Source organism: Strigops habroptila, chromosome 1, assembly GCF_004027225.2.
Source record: "Strigops habroptila isolate Jane chromosome 1, bStrHab1.2.pri, whole genome shotgun sequence".
Lineage (NCBI taxonomy): Eukaryota > Metazoa > Chordata > Aves > Psittaciformes > Psittacidae > Strigops > Strigops habroptila.
In genome coordinates, this window is record NC_044277.2 from 30,008,920 (window position 1) to 30,027,009 (window position 18,090).

The window sequence follows — 18,090 nt, forward strand, 5'->3', positions numbered from 1 at the left end:
CTGCATCACACAGGACCAATGCCAGCAACTCCAAGATGGAACTGCCACTGGCCAAGGCTGAGCCCATCAGTGATGGTGGGATAACTAATTTAAGAAGGGGGGGAAAAGTTACTGTGCAAGAGCAGTTGCAGCTGGAGAGACGAGTGAGAACACATGAGAGAAACAGCTCTGCAGACACTACGGTCAGTGACGGAGGAGGGCAGGAGGTGCTCCCGGCAGCAGAGCAGAGATTCCCCTGCAGCCCGTGGTGCAATCCGTGGTGAGGCAGCTGTGCCCCTGCAGCCCATGGAGCAAGTTTGCTGGCAGGAGCTGCGACCACACGGGGGACCCACCCTGGAGCAGTTCATGAAGAACTGCAGCCTGTGGGAAGGATTCATTTTGGAGAAGTTCGTGAAGGACTGTCTCCTGTGGGAGGACTCTATGCTGGAGCAGGGGAAAAGTGTGAGGAGCCTTCCTCTTGAGGAAGAAGGAGCAACAGAGACAAAGTATGCTGAACCGACCACAGTCCCTATTCCCCATCACCCTGCACCACTGGGGGGAAAGAGGTAGAGAAAATTGGGAGCGAAGCTGAGCCCAGGAAGAAGGGAGGGGTGAGGGGAAAGTGTTTTAAGATTTAGTTTTATTTCTTATGACCCTATTCTGATTTGATTTGGCAGTAAATTAAATCGTTTTCCCCAAGTTGAATGTTTTGCCTGTGGTGGTTTTTGGCGAGTGATCTCTTCTTGTCCTTATCTCAACCCATGAGATTTTAGTTATATTTTCTCTCGCCTGTCCAGCTGAGGGGACTGATAGAGTGGCTTTACTGGGCACAAGGCATCCAGCCAGGGTCAACCCACCACAGCCACATCAGTTTTTCTTCTGCTATTATTAAAGTAAGTGTAAGACCTCTTTCCTAAGATCTGAAAAGAGCTTTCAAATATAGGTAAGATGCATTCATTAACCCCCACCCCCATAACATTAAAATAATTACACAGCCATATTACTATTTTTATATTATTTTCCTTTAAGGACCTTCAGCATACACTGTTCCTCCTTCCTGTCAGCTGAGGGTGCACAACCAGCTAAAAATTTTGGTAATATCAGAGGTGAAATAAGGTTTAGGGTTGCATTAGTACTAATCACCTCAAAAGAAGGACAAAGGATCAGCAGAAAGGGGAAAGAGCCAATTTACCCAGGAACAAATATCCAAGTAAAACAAGCAACGATGCAGTGCTATTGCTCTGTCCTCTGGCAGCTGAAAACAAAATCAGTTTACACAATAACCTTTCAAGCAGATACATGGCTTCTCCTAAAGGATTCAAACCAGACAGCTTCCATTGAAGGATATTATGAAGAGTTGAGTCTTAATAAAAACCTCCTTATTTTCTTCCTTATACTCAACTTTCCATAAAATTTATCCTCATATGGACCCTGCTACTAGGCACTCACTGCAGAATGACTTTTTTTTCAGTCATATGTTGTACTTGCAAATAGCCTCCCTTCTCATTTATGAAATCTGAGCTTCTTATTGCAGGCAACCCTGCTGATCAGAAAAAATTATTTTTGTTGCTGAGACATTACGGAATAACGCGTGCACATAAACCACATTTTGTGTACTACGCCTGTAATTTTACTTTTAAATAAATATAATAAAAGACTAGGATGTACTCACCTGTTTTGTTTATATCAAGCTCTGATAACTTTAAGGCTAGTTCACTAGAGTTCCCACCCGGAGAGGACACAAGTATGTCATGTAATGCATTTCTTCTACCTGTTCTTCCTGAAGCAATAAAGTCTGCATATGTAGATTCCACATCAGTCATTGCTAACAAATATCCACATAGCAGTACCTGGATCAAAGGGGAAAAAAAAAAAAAAAAAAAGACAGAACTTCCACCACCAGAAAAACAGATGACATTATGGAATAGGAATAGAAAACTAAAGGGTTCTAATTATGGAGTAGATTGGCTAAACAGTAAGCAGCAAAAGAAGATGCCTCAGCCTCAAAATTTGGAGAAATTAGAGAAGAAACAGTAGAAAGCAAAAAAAGGTGTGTGGATTTTTATGCAACCTGTATTCATCAGTATTTTAAACAACTTTATTTTTCATACTTCATAATGTGCTAGTGAGTACTTTATAAAAGCAATGACCTCAGCAACATAATTTCTTTATAGAGCTGTCTCTACTTTTAATATTAGCTGAGAAGTAGGAGGTAGGTAGGGGGTGGAACAAAGTTCTTTTCTGCACAAAAAGCAGAGCGTAAGGAGTAAGAAAGTACAAATTGATAATGTTTCTGCACACAGAACACTGTGCTCATACACAGGCACAGCTATGTTTTGTGTATTTTCCTTTCTGTTAGTATGATTAGTTTTGGCATTGTATATAGACCTTTTCAGACTTAACTACATTATTGTGGTGTGGTAGTTGCACCAAAGCGAATGAATGCATTCCCGTAACATCATTGAAATGAATGGAGACATGCTAACAAAGCAAGCAGAATAGCTAAACTGTAATGCAGAGGTTACAAAGCAGTACTCTGTAAGCTACATATAAACTCAGAACTTATTTTCACTATAAAATAAATATTTCTCATGTTTTTAATGGAATAACATGATGATGTGCATTAATGTAAGATTTGCCAAAGATACAAGAAAATTCCCATTTCATCCTCAGCAAAAGAACTATTTGCATTCCTGCTGGTGTATCTGCTATAGATATAACCTGTTCAGACTTCTTTTTCTTAATTTATAGAATTGTAACCAGAGACCAAGGGGTGGGGAGCCACTTTCTCTTGGTGTTCACACTGCTTTTACTCTGGTTGCATTTGTACTCATCTAAGGTTTCCTGCAAAAACTATACTACCCTGCTTCAAATGTAGCTTCCTTCATGTTTTGTGTTTGGATGTAGTAGAGGCATCAGGGAAACCTTTTCCTAGAGCAGTACTCCAAAGAAAAGAACCACTAGGGAACCACAAAACAAAACCAGCACCCCCACAGTTGCATGCTTCCTTCATTTCTAAGCAGTAATTGTGTGGTTTTGCATACTGCAGAGAGAGGACATGGCCGTAAGGAGAGCATTACACAGTTGCATACAGTGAGAGGCTTTAGCTGTTATTACTGAAATTTCACATTTGCATAGAGTGTACAAATATTTTTAATCAGTTCCTACTGCTGTTGCTGGGCACTGAATAAGCTCCTGAAGTCATCACAAACACTAACAGCAGCAAAAGACACAGCTTTCTCTAAGAAAAAAAAACCCCAAAACCTAATTTCTTTATAAACACTTTTCAAAAACAGATGCATAAAAAGACAACAGCCAACTCTTCCCCACCTGTACCTCTCAAATAACTTCACAAATCCTGTCCATTCTTCATCTTCATTCTAGTCCTCCCCTCCCCAGCTTCAATTGGCTGTATGAGGATGCACATAATGATGTATCTGAGAAGCCAAGAAAAGGGTTCTACACGATATTTTATTTAGTCTAAATATAACTATACCAAGTATCATTGCAAGACTGACAGACAAAGTTCATTCCTATCAAGCTTTAGTGTCCCATGCCAAATACTGAATAGCTGACAGGATAATTTTACTCCTATGAACAACCACTATGAACCAGGAAATTGTTTTAATAATGTGAAAAACAAACCAATCAAAAAACCCCCCTCACACAAACTCCAAAAAACAACCCACAAAACCTAACAACAAACACCTAGGGCATGGAAAGAGATCAGCATTGACTGAAAGCCTGCCTGACACACATAAAATAGCATAGTGCATCTCAATTAACAAATGCTTTCATGAGCATGACAGCATGTACATTTCTTCCCATGAAGTGCCCTCTTCTTGAAACTCTGCAAGAATATTGAAGCAAATGAGAAATGAGAAGCCTACCATTTGTTCTTTGCCCAAGGTGCAGACATCACAATGCCAACCATGTAGTAATGAAGCATATAGCTTGCAAAGGTGAAGGGAAAGAGCAAGGACAATCATGATAAGGTAAGAAAACAATACAAGTTTTTCAGACTTATCTGACCTGTTCACTGAAGAATAACATCCAGCAACACCAGAAAATAAAAGATTCTTAGTGAAACTTCCATAAGTTATATTTGTTTATGCCTGTTATCGCAACTGGCCTGTAGAAAAGGAAGTGCAAAACCTGAAAAAAAAAAATAAATCAATGTATAGGCTTGGATTTTGTCATTAGTGCAGCACCAGCCCAAAGTCATCATAGCTATCACACCTGTAAAGACATTAGTTCCATCACAGCATAGAAAAAAATGCCAGAGAAGAATATTCTTTTCCTACTTTGGAGGCTGCACATTAGTGCATCGGGAACAGAATTAGCAGAGAAGACTATGGCTGAGGTAGGACAAGCTATAAGGCTGTGAGGCTGGCAAAGCAAGCAATGTTGTACTCTGTGAGCAACTCCCTGGACTATACAGGCTGCACTCCACAGAATACCCTCTGTAAGATTACATCGTTTTTGAAACCTTCCATAACACATGGAGAAACACCAGGGAAATCTCAAGCTTATTTAATTTTAGCTATGAAACAAGCTGTAAAGCCATAGGAAAATGTGCTTGTGGAGAACTTTATTTTAAATCTTCATTTTCTATAGGCTAAATATGGCATTACTAACAACAATCTGATCAAAAAAGAATGTTACCAAACATACATTTATTAACACTTCCAAGTTTTCCTGTCTGCATCTTCTCCTAAATATCAAACACCATTCTATTTTGTATTGGCATTATCTTGAGACATAACTGCATAAATATGGAACTCCACTGACATCACCCAAGAGCTCCCCTTCCAAAGAATGGCTCAGTGCCCAGCAGTCGGTACTTATTCACTGAACCAGTCATTAAAGAATTACCATTCACTCAAAAAACTCTTTTTTTTTTTTTCCCCCCTTCAGTCTCTGTAGAAGGAATGGAATTCCCTAAATAATCCTGTGAAACATAATTTGAATTTCTTAACTAATTCCATTAACAGATATTCCTGTGTTAAGAATTGGGGTCACAGTCCCTCTAGTTTTACTAAATCAATTTATTTTATTTAGTTATTTTTTAAATTGCAAAACCAGTACTCTGCTATATGGTATCAAACTGAAACAAGAAAGCTGCAGACCTCACTGCTTGTGCCAACTGAAGCAGCAGACTAAAGAAAGCAGTTCTGTGAGCATAAAGACCAATGAAACCTGCTGTTGCAGGATTGGATTCCTTGGTAACTGATCAGATACTATCCCATCTTACGTCTCTCCCAGCTGTGCTTTGTCTTCCTCCCCCACATAGAGTCAACTTTGCCTGGTAATGAGTTTGCAATACAGCCCTGGGTATTTTCATATGGCATCTTTCCTTTCCTCAGCTTCTTAGTTTCATAAAACTTCTAGAAATGTAGGGGTATCAGACTTCCACCTCTTTCCTCTCCCAACTCCTTTCTCCCAAAGAAAGTTGTGCTGAAAATTATGTGAAAGCATTTAAAGAATTATGAAGGATGAGTAAGGTAGGTAGGCATAGTTGCTATCTTAGATTTTAGCCAGTGTAACAAGACATCTCTGAATTATTAATGAATATTCTGGATAGCATACTGCTACATCTGCAAAAGGCCTACTTCTATATCCTATGCAAATGAATAGATTTTATAGGTAAGCATTATAAGGAGTAGAATTAATATCCAGAGAATGCAGAAGAGGGATGACAAGAACCATATAATTTAGTATGTACAGAAAGAATCAGTATTTGTGCTTTCTCAAAGTTCACAGAATGCTTCTTGATCTCCACAATCTAATTTCTGTGTTAAATTTCCCATTTCCATGCTATATGTAACAAATCTTATCCCCCAAGTTTCTGAAGGTAACTGTCCAATTTCTACAGCTGTTTTCCTCCTTCTACGTACTTTGGTTTTATTGAAAGAACTCTTAAAAAAACCCTAAAAAGTTGGTGATGACTTCACAAATGAAAACCCAATTTGACTGTGTTCCATAATCATTCAGTGAAGCCAGGTGTTACAGTGTCATTGTTCTCGAGAGTTTGGAAATGAGAGTACTGAAGTTATGTTGGCATACCAGCATGAATTAAAAGTAAGTGCCTATACAGTTTATGGGCTAAGAGTACCGTAAACTGCTGTTGAATTTAGCCTGTTTAAGAGACGAGCTACTTAAAAGAAACCCAAACGCCTTTAAAGTACCTTCATTAATCGGTATTTATTATTCTTTTAAAAGGAAGACAGAATAAGAATGGGCCCTTGAGACATAACTTGTCTCCGGGATTTGGCATATGTTGCTGGCTAGCACAGGAGAGCTGCCATTTTCTTGGTAACCTGCAGTGTAAGACTAAGAGATACTACCCCTCAACATCTACTCCCCCTCTTCTCCATATATACTTAATGGTGGCATTGAATATGGGATTTTTTTCAAATAAAACTCTCCTAGGCTTTGGCTGCTAAATGTTGTATCACGATCAGCACATTATTTAAATATAATTACCTATATTCAGCTTTCATAAGGGAAGGAAAAAAAAAGAGAACTTGTCATTTAATAGCATGTCTGTTTTGGAGAAGGTGTGTAATTATGCTTTTAAAATAAATTTGGGTTCCAAGTGTAGCCTTAGCTTAGAGACAGGGCTCTTTCCAGTGAGGTTATAGCTCGATTCCACAGCAACCTGTTCCTGGATTCCCACCTTACGCGTGCATGGTCTGCTATGTTGAAAGCAGAAACATAGGAACAATTTAACAAAGGTGTACTTTTCCATGAGAAATGGTATCTGTTGTGCTATACAACAGTATTGCTTTTGCAGACACAGATAAGCAAGAAAATAGCATTAACTCTTCGAAACCAATTAAAGGAAAAGTAAATGTCCATGCCCACTAGTGAGCTGGACAGTATTTTAATCTGCGCTTTGAAAATCCCTTATGTAGTTTTGTCTGTCTGATGTTTCTGAAGTGACCAATTCTATGAAATAGTGATGTAGAACAGGTCACTTACTTACCTTTTTGACAGGTAACATTTTTTTTCTGTGACCCTAGTACATGCAGTACTCCTAGTGCTAATAAGATCTTAATGGAAATTAGTGGGCAATTCAACTGGTTAAAAAACCAAAACAGAACAAAAAAAAAAAAAAAAAAAAAGCACCTGAGATTTTTAACTAGAAAAAAAAATTAAGAAGCTGTTTTAAATTGCATTAAAAAAGCACTGTGAAGTTGGATATCCTTTGTACAGGATAACCTGTACGAAGAGATCATTCACCAAGACAGGTTTTCCTTCTGCATTATCTAAATTATATTTTATGTAAAGAGATCTACAGAACTAAAAGGCAAGTCGTTAAATTGTTACTATGTCCTTGCTCAGGCAAATTTCATTATGCCCATGACCATGAGGATTTGGTTTCTCATCTACCACTTAATTTCAGTTCTCAAATTCAGTTTTATCTTCCACTATGGCATAAAACTGGGCAGTGAAATAACACCAGTAAAAAACCAAAACATAAACAAAACACCTGATCAATGAAGCAACCTACAGAGACTTTGGTTCTTTGAAAGATACAGCACAAAAGTAGTCATTCCCACAGACCACTAGTGAGGTTATTGGCAGTAATTATAAATAATAAATGTTTTGATATTTTGAAATTAATACCTTAGGGAGGAAACAAATCACAACATTTAAGTATCCACATGGGCACTCTATGTTAGGCAATGGAAGAGAGTGAGCTATCATCTACCATCATTAGTCACTGCTCAACCTAAAGACAGTGGCAAACAAAACGTGCTTTCGAAGAGGCATCTATTGCTGTGTGACTTTTTTAGCTGTGGTTGGTGAACAGACCTCTTGGCTTCTGAATGGAAGAAGGAAGTTAAAGCATCACTTCTCAGGATGCTCTGATTCTCTCTATGAACAACTAAATCCATTGCTATAGCACCTCATAACCATAACGATAGATAAGGCCTTCAGGCAAGATGGAAGCTGTCAAGCTCCTCATGCGACGCACAACTAGCAGGCCTGCTGAGCATTCCCACATCCCTCTTAAGTTGTGAGGAGGTTGATGTCAGAGGTTTCTGGGAAGATGAAGCCAGGTATGCAGCACTGCAGTTTATTTGTTTAGAATGGTATGATGCTCTAAACCAAAGAGCAGGGTTTACACAATACTGAACAAATACCATGTTTTGTTCAAAAGGGATGGTTTCAGCCTTTGGGGAAAGTCTGTCCACTGGGACCTCTAGATGGCAATCCAGCAGCACTCCTTTTCAAACAGAGGTGGCATGGGAGGCAATCCCACAGAAGAGTATCAAGACACAAAATACACCTCTTGACAGGAAAGAGGAATTCTTCCTCAACTGCTGGATTACTGGCAAAGCCCAGTATATTGAGGATTCACAACAGACGGAGAGCTTGGGAATGCTTTGCGCAAAGAGAAAAGACTTTCTGCAGAATCGTAAAGTAGATGTCTGCTTAGCATCAGGAGGTTTAGAAAAGGGGAAGCTGCATGGGCTTTGCTTATGAAGCATCTTCATATCTTTCCAACCTTGCCCTTAATTCAGGATTCAAGCTATAAGCAAGTTCATTCTCTCAGGCACTTCCATCAACAAGTGCCAGCCTGCACAGCCAGTGCTTTAAAGGTATTGATCAACGCAGTGCTCATTAGGAAACATAGCTGAGTCTCTCATATCTATTCTTTATAGACCTTGTTAGGAGCACTTGTAGAGACTATTTTTGTAACAACGTCTCGTCTATTCACTGCTACATACAACAGCATGTATAGGGCTTTATGTGGAAAAAAAAGAACAAAACATTGAACATTCGTACGTAGCCTACAAGTGTTTTGGGCCAAACTGTTGGGAGCAACAGTAATCCTTACAGACAACTTTTAACTGAAAAAAAACCTTACACATTGAGCCAATTTTTAACTGAAGGTCTGATAGTAAAACAGTGCTGTGAATTACTTGCAGACTAGTATGAGCCATCTAAACAATCAGTGGTACAAAGGCAATAATGTGGAAACCACTCAGATAAAGGGTTTTCTATCAAGCAGATCTCCAATTTTTGGGAGAAGATTAATGCTGTGAAAGGGGGCAAGAATGAGATTCACTGGACTAATTTTAAATGCCTGTGTACATATACATAGGTAGGTACCTCTATGAGGCGATTCATCTGATCCATATTGAGCATTAGTTTTAGAATGAATGCAACTAGCACCTTCAATGTGCTTATCTCTTCCTACTGAATAGGAAAAAAAAAAAAGTCTAGAGGGTGAGCAGAGATCTTTATTATACATGCATTAAGTTAGGTGACATTAATTCCTACTCTGGATGACCTAAAAGGATTCTGGTCCATTACATTTTTAAATTTAGCATATATAAAATACTTATCCACCCAAGATCGACTCCCCTCAATGTCTTTTCTCCCCCCTGCAGATACACATCTTGCTAGGTATTGCTTTACTAGTACTAATGCTTTTGAGGTCAAAGAAAAAAAAAAACACCACCAAAACAAACAAAAAAACCCACAAACCACCAACCAACCTCCCCCCCACACTTCATTCTCATAAAAAAGTGAAACAAGAAATGGCCCACAGATAGTATGCAGTACACTGCTGTGTACTTTCCAGTTAAATGGGAACAGTAGTGTTTTTTAAGTAGTTCCATGGTGCAAGGCAACCCCCATGCATTTATAAGGGCTGAAATACTTAGATGAACTATAGATTTGAAAGGCTAAACATCCCTAAGTAATTAATTTTAGTTGCTGCAATTCCTGACAGCGAACCATGAAACTAAGATCAAGATTCATGATCTTTAGCTAGTTACAAGCCAAGAAATTTAGACCATCTCTTCCATATTAATATATGCCAAATCTGATAAAATACATAGCTTTGTTATGCTAGGGTAAGAATTACTGTAAGCCTTTTTCTTCATCATTTTAAAATGTCAGTAAAGGTAATGGTTAGCAAGAAGGTATTAGCTAGCATTGCCAAGATTTATCCATGTATGTGCTGGGTTGCGGGAATATGACGGAATTCCAAAACCACAATATGGGTGTGAAGAATCAGATTTCAGGTGGGGAAACATCATTCAAAAGGGTACTCTATCTTGAGCACAAGACCTGGAAGAAAAAAAGCAGATGGAGATGGAGAGGAAGCAGCAATTGCCTTAGAGAACTCAGAGTTCAGTTAGAGAAGCCGGTTAAGCCTGCACTTCTAATGGAAGATAGTTTCTACTGTGGTGGACCCCTCCAGCTGCTCTTACCAAGTGGTACCCAGCAGGCTAACTTGACCCAGGGCCTTCACACAGGGCCACCGACTTGAGCGAGAGGTTTGGCTCACTGAAAAGACATTTATGGGAAAGGTGGGAAAGCCTCAGACATCTTACAATGGAAAGATCAACCTGGTCAGGTGCTTATCAATATTATATAGTAATTCTTGATATAGCATCTTTGTATTTACTAGTCACTAAAAGAGCTGTTTTTAACATTGTGAAGCCTATTTACTAAGAAAGCAGATATCCTCCTGGAGGATTTAATGTTAAGTATTCTAATTTTCCATCACTGAAACACAGTATTTCCACTGGTTACTGCTGAACCAAGATCTAACAGAATTATGGTGCATACTTTGTTTCCAGGCAATACTCGTATCATTACAATACCCATTTTCCTCCAAAATTGCAATGCGTAAGGTTGTCTTAAAGACCTTTCTTCTTCTCTCACTGCAAGACACTTGGCTTAATAGAGTTATCCTTCCTACTATACTGCTCCCATTCCCAACTAAAGTTTGCATTTTGCGATGTTCAGCATTGTGACAATTTGATACGTTTATAGCATCTACAATAGCAGTTTGTAGATAACAAAAGCATTTCAAACAGAAAGCATGAAGTTAGAACAGCAAAAAGAAAATGTCTAGATAACAGTATCATTGCAGCATTTAAGAACTGAGGCTATACATTATCCTGTGTGGACAGGAAGATGCAGCAGCATTTTCAGAAGGTTTCTTCCAGACCTACCTGCTAGGATTCTTCAGTGTTTCAGTACAATGTGTATTCTAGCCATCAAGTATTCAAGATACCTAAATGCTCCACAGTTTAGCTATCCTTAAACTCTTAGTATTTAAAAAACCAACGTCCCTCTCCAAGACACTTTCCTCAAATCTTTAAGACACCGTATGCTACTACACAGATGCAACATTTGTTGTATTACATAGCTTTTCAGCAGTTACTGGTGGAGTAGCTCTAACTGTCTGCATGTGACTACCTTTTAAAAATCATGCAGTCATGACTCATCATGAAAGTATGTGTCGCAGCATCCAGAACAGAAGAGCTTGAGATTATTACTGTTTTTTCTTGGGCAGTGGCAAAAGCAGTACTGGAAGGAAGGGATTTGCCTTTTTTGATAACAAGATCACCCACAACTGTATGTTACCAAATATTAAATATTGGTTCCTATATTTGCTTTTAATAAAATAATCAATTACCTCTTGCAAAAACAGAGCTGCTATCATATAATATGCTTCTGTTAAAATTTCACATTTCACATGCAAGCTTGGAGTTTGCCAAGAATGCACCCAATGACACCATACTTTTCAGTACCTGCAAAGATGAATACCACTGGGCCAGACTGGAGTCCCATGAACATGAGACAAGCAGCTTTTTAATAATGTAAATATGTGAGCCTCTTTGTGCCACAATGTATTAGTAAGTATTTAATTCAAGGTGTATTTGGTCAACTTCTTGGCTCGTCAATAATTCCACACATCCCCCCCAGGCAGTCATTTAACATCTCCTTTACATTTGAATTAGTTTTTCCAGCCACCGCACATTCTGCCTTTCTTTTAATTACTATCTAGAAGCTAAAAAAAAAAAAAACCAAAAAAAAAACCACAACCAAAAAAAAAAAAAAAAAGGCACCACAATTTGGCTGACAGAATTTCAGATTTTGTAACTTAAAAGCAGTTCAATTTATTACACCTCACACAATAAAGTCACATTTCATATTGCATATGATTTCATTTTGTTAGTCTCAGCCTTACATTTTTCAAGGTTTCTATCATTTTTGCATTCTGTTCCCATGTGTACACTGACTACTTTAGAGTCTAAGGACTGCCTGGCTCTGTTGCTATGCAACAGCATAGCCTACTTAGGGCTTCCTGAAATAATTGTCTCAAACGGGCTTTTTTTAGACTTGTTCCCAGCAGGAATTCTTTACTGTTTCTTTATAATGGACTGCTGATATTAGTACCACAATATCAGACAGTGGTCACCTGGGAAGTTTGGTAGCTACCTAAGATGACAAAAAACAATGTCACTGCTTGCAAAATCCAGAACATAACTCCTGCATTAGCGCAGTGAAGTAAATATCTCAAATATCGCTGAAGGTTTGCCAGAAGTTCTGCAGGTGTATGAGAGCTACATATTTATAAGAGAAAAAAAATTAAAATCTTATTGTTCTTTATTTCACTCAAGGGGAAAAAAGTTACCTTTTAAATGTAGAATATGCCACCAGTCAGGAAAAAATAAACCCTCTTTATATGAGGTCTATTATAAATTTAACCAGCTCAACATAAGGAACATAAATGTAAATATTCCATGTTGCAATTCATTATAAAATAAGCTTATTTCAATACCGTGAGCCAGGGTTGCATTTGCTTTTCGAGGTTCCTTCAAGCAGCCCTTGAGAAATTGTCTTGTGTAACTTCAATCTTTCCAGCCTCAAACAGCATTTTTCTTTTCGCAGTCTTCTAGTGTAAGGGTGGACCAATGTGCTTTGTTTCCTTACTACTGGCTTCTTCAGGAATCTTAAGTTAATTAATTTCTGTAACAATATGTGGAGCAATATAAACATAGGGCTCTTATTAAAGCATCAGTCAGCTCTGGAGGGCCAAATGCCTTACTCTGAACCACGCTAAGGGATGAAAGGAGGGAGCTCTAATAGTACAAAAGACATTTTAACAAAAGGAAATATTTTACCTCCTAGTCTTTTCTTTAGCATGCTCAGCAGCAGTTGTGTCTATGGAGAGCTGTGTATCAGTCCAGAATTGAGGTAGAGAGAGGAAGGATGTTTCCCAGACCCAGAGAAAATAGGAACAAGGTTTAAATTGAGGCCCTTGCAGAGGCAAGTCCACCTGCAGTCTTTTAAAGGAAGAAGGGGAAGAGAGCAGCATTTTCATAATATTTGCAAGATTCTATGTCTTAAAGATGACTTTTTCTTAAACAGAATAGATTGTGGTAGGCACAGGAATGGGCTTCTCAGAAACAAATGCATGAGGCAGTATAAACAGGTAATTTTCCATATCCATATGTGTAGTCACACGCATGCATAGTAGCCAAGCTACCCAAGAATATGATTCAGCATGGTTTAGTGACTGTGACTCTCCCAGAATGAGGCATTTCAAGTCTCTGTTCTTTAAAACCACATAAAAAGTACAGCTCAGACTGAAATCAGTATCAATACTGTTTTGAAAGCAAAGAGGTCAAGACCTAAAGGAGATCCTTCCAAATGGTGCTGCTTTTCATGGGATGTAAACAGCCTGAAACTTGAAAGCGTTGCATGATCAGCTGGAGGAGAGAAAAGCATTAATAAGGAAATCTTTTATAATGGGAAAAATCCTTTAGTATGCTCAGGTTGCATTTTACACCTTATAAGCCTTGAAGGACAGGTCATTTTCTAACATGAAAAGACAAGAAGAAATCCTCGCATTTGCCATGTTAAGATTGAAGATGGGACCCTTACTGACCTCTTTCACATGTCCACGTTTAAAAAAAGAATCTAATTAAGCAAAGAGGAATAAAGCAAAACCAACAACCCTTGTTCCTAATAATCCTTTGGGACCTAGGATCATTTTGAACACTTTGGACTGAAAAACCTGCAGCACTTCAGAGAGCTGTCCCTAATGCTGACAAGTTTCCATGTCCTGGTACCTGACAGAAATTACAAAATGGTTTGCACATACTAATATTTAATTAGCAGTTGTGCTGCTTTACACAATCTATCCCTGACACACAGATTTAAATGCATTTCTAGATGGAAACCCAGGTACCCTGACAAATATGATACCCAACAAACGAGGAAGATACAAGCTCTGCAAACCACAACTACTTAATCAGAGCTAGTTACAGCTTTGAACCTGAGGGTCAAATATTACTTTCATCCCTGATTTCAAGCCAAACTGAAGCTCAAATACTTAATCCTTATCCCTCTAATGTCCCAGTTCTTCACCTAAAAGAAGGACCAAAACGAGGAAGATGACAGGGTAGGCAACTTACAAAAAGGGGGTCATGATAGCCTATAAACAAAGCAGAATTTCCTTGACTCTCACAGAGTGCAATGATTTCAGCCAACCATACAAGTTGCTCCATCACTTTCAGAGATTGCCTATTAAAAAAGCATACAGTAGACATTTTGTACTCATGCCACGAAAAGTTATCCAACCAAACTAATGTACATTTTCTGCAGCTCAAGCTCTTAATTCTAGCTCACAACTCTTCCTTTCACAGCAGTTACTGAGTACTAAGAAACATTAGAAGAGCCTAAGAAGAATCTTAGCATACAGTTCTTCCCACATGCAAAAACCCAACAAAATACATTAAAGTGCAAGCCATGTTTTTTGAGGATGATAAGGGGGCTGGAGCACCTCCCTTAGGAAGACGAGTGGAGAAAGTTGGGGCTGTTCAGCCTGGAGAAGAGAAGGCTGTGTGGAGACCTCATAGCAGCCTTCCAGTATCTGAAGGGGGCCTACATGGGTGCTGGGGAGGGACTCTTCATTAGGGACTGTAGTGGTAGGACAAGGGGTAATGGGTTCAAATTTAAACAGGGGAAGTTTAGGTTAGATATAAGGAAGTTCTTTACAGTGAGGGTGGTGAAGCACTAGAATGGGTTGCCCAAGGAAGTTGTGAATGCTCCACCCCTGGGACTGTTCAAGGCCATGTTGGACAGAGTCTTGGGTGACATGGTTTAGTGCGACATGTCCCTGCCCATGGCAGGGGGGTTGGAACTAGATGATCTTAAGGTCGTTTCCAACCCTAACTATTCTATGATTCTGTTTTCTAGATATGAGCATAAACGCACAGGTATAAGCAGAAACAGAACAATGTACAGAAACCCTTACTACTGCACAAATTTCCTGAATTAATGTTGTCAAGACTACATGAGTACTTCCATACTTGACTTGGATAGCTTTCCTGACCCTTCAGAGGCCATACAAAGCACAGAATCCCTTCCCCCCCCCCCACCTGCTGGTGTATTGTGAATAATGAAAGGAAGTACCAGCTGTCTGTATACAGTAAGAATGCATCTGTGGGCAGAATATTTCCTGAGACTTCCAATTCTAAAATCCTGGCAGAGGTAAAAACCTTTCAAGAATACAAATCACCCACAAATGCGAGTTTCTGGATACCATTTTCTTCCATAAGAGGCACACTGCAGGTATAATAACCTCAAAGAGGAAGAAGGTATCTATATGAAAGGTGTTACTCTAAATCTAAAGCAATAAATAAAAAAAACAAAAAACAAAAAAAACCAAACAAAAAAAAAACCAAACAAAAAAACCCCACACATGCATCTTGGTCACTACAGAAGTGACTTGTTCAAGTAAAAACTAAACTTTAGAGATTAAGGAAAAGAATTAAGTAATAAAGAACCAATGAAAAGAAGAGACAGATATACAGGCAGATCATGATAAGAAAGTGCATAAAAATCTGGCTGCCAGATGCCCACCCAGCTGTGCTCTCCTTCCCCCTCAACAAGGGAGGGGGAGAAAATAAGGTGAAAGTGTGTTGATATGGAGACAGGGAGATCTGTTACCAAGTACTAGCACTGGCAAAATAGACTTGACTTGGGGAAAATTCATCTACTGCCAATTAAATTAGGTTTGGATAGTGAGAAACAAAGAATTGTTTTACATTCCCACCCCCACCCCCCTTTTTTTTCCAGGCTCAGCTTCACTCCTTCAGTTCCCAACTGCTCTACCTCCTCCACACCACACAGCAGCCGAAGGGATGGGAGGGTGCAATCAGGTCAGTCCATAACAGTTCCTCTCTGCTACACCTTCCTCATACTTCTCCCTTGCTCCAGCATTGGTCTTTTCCATGGGCTTTTCCCACAGGCTCCAGCATGGGCTCCCTAGGCTGCAGTTCTTTCAGGAACTATCAGGCAGCTCCAGCGTGGCACATACTGGCAGGCAAATACCTGCTCCACTGTAGTCTCCTCCACAGGCTGTAAGGCAATCTCTTCTCCAGTGCCTGGAGCACCACCTCCTCTTCCTCCTTCTTCAACCTTCGTGTTCCCTCTGCTGTTTCCCACTCTTTTTGTTTCCTCCTCCTCTACTTGTGCGGCTGTTTTCTCACCCCCCTCCTTCTTCTCCCCCTTAAAGATGTTTTCCCCGACGTATCACCATCCTGGCCAAGGGGCTCAGCTGTGCCCTGCAGTGGGACTGTGGAGCGAACTGGAACTGGCTGTGCCTAGCATGGGGCAGCCCTGGCTTCTCCTCATAGAGGCCACCCTGCAGCCACCTCACTTCCAACATCTGGACACTAACACTCAGTATAATAACCAATAAAATTCATATTTACCACAAGATACTAATTAGATATAAATGACCACAAGAAGCATGTACTGTGCTTCCCAGTGTCTTCCTTGAACTTCACTGCTTGCTGAGACGGCCCTTCTGTTACGTTCTTTCACTAAATACTGAGAAATCACAGGCACATAATGATCTCATCCATCACACGTCCCCGATACCTCACAGCTGATATGAAGCAGTCTCTTTCCAGCCAAAGGCTCTGTGGCAAGCACATTAATACCACGAGTGAGAGATAATAAGACACTATTCTCTACTCACCAGTTTACCATCACAGACCAAGAAAATCTCAGCACTCTCCAAGATCATGATCACTGTAGCCATGAATTCTATAGACACCAGAAGCAATATGTTTTTCCCCCCAAGACTGAAGTTCTTGTTTTAGATGAGAGGGCAAGGAATCTTTTCTCTGTTATTTTAAATAACTTAAACATGAGATTAGCTTTGACATTTTTAAGTTTCTGTACCAAGGTAGGTAGAGGAGGAGTATACACCAGCTTTTCAAGCCTGTAGGCTACTTCCAAGAAAGTGTTCACTATAGAAACAAAATTACAAGTTTTTTTTCAAGATTACACCACAGTATTCAGTGGAATTAATGTCTCTTGGAAGAGCAAGAAGTGCCAAGGATGCAAGCACACTGCAAGAGGTGACATGTTTGCTTGTGGGTTTGCTCCAAGAATCCACAAGAACAATTGGTAAAAAGAAGACACTTGCCCATATGCAAGTAACATGCCAAGTTTAGGTGAATGAACATAGTATGTAAAGACTCATAGTTTCACTTCCAGGTGACTGACATGAGATACTACAAAGGGCTTCATGCTTCAGAAATTAGTAAGAACCAACCTTTTAAAAAGTATCTTGGGATGAGTAGTGAAAGAAACTTGCAAACCCAAGCCTCTTCTCCCTTCTGACTCAATGTGATGTTGAAATGTAGGACACCACTCATGAAATTTGAAGATATAGTGCAAACTTCAAGACCAGAAGCTGATAAAAACACACTTTTATTTCAGCAGAGTCAGAAATTCACCCATACTGTAAAAAACGTAAAGGGAAAAAAAAAAAAAAAAGAGGGAAGAAGGAGGAGACAAAGACTTTTTTCTTTCTAATAATTATCAATTAATGCCCACATTTTCTAACATGACTATTATCACTGGATTAAACATGTACATCATAGGCAACCTTTAGGTAAGTAAATTTTAACTTTTAGCATAATATCTTTGAAATTTGCCATCTCAGCTACTGAAAATGATCTTTTTGACCCTTCCCTTGAATGAAATATTACATTGCTACTGCATACCTTACACCTACAGCCTTCTCATGGTCCAACAGCACCAGTATTTTCAAACAAATAGTACTCATACTTGCATAACAGATTAACATTCCATATTTGTTTTCATTATAGACTCCAAGGAAATCAGAGCTGAACTAAAAGACAAGATCTATCTTCATTACAGAAAAGCTTTTCAGCACAGTCTGAGTGAAATAACATTCAGATGACAGAGATCTTAACTATACCCTGGCTCAGCCTCAGTGTCTTTCTGTTTTAAATCTTTCCAAAA

General features: G+C 39.2%; 1 protein-coding gene across 3 annotated transcripts in view; it reads right to left on the minus strand.

Moving 5' to 3' along the window:
• The window catches only part of PKIA (cAMP-dependent protein kinase inhibitor alpha), a 43,488-nt gene that overhangs the window by 6,735 nt on the left and 18,663 nt on the right, over nucleotides 1–18,090 (minus strand). For 2 of the 3 annotated variants that reach the window (XM_030477573.1, XM_030477568.1), the window contains exon 2: nucleotides 1,652–1,829. In XM_030477573.1, the coding sequence (XP_030333433.1) occupies nucleotides 1,652–1,802 (151 nt within the window). In that variant the 5' untranslated portion in view covers nucleotides 1,803–1,829. Of the gene's footprint in view, nucleotides 1–1,651; nucleotides 1,830–4,011; nucleotides 4,135–18,090 lie in introns of all 3 variants that reach the window. The other variant, XM_030477562.1, reaches the window with a different exon arrangement.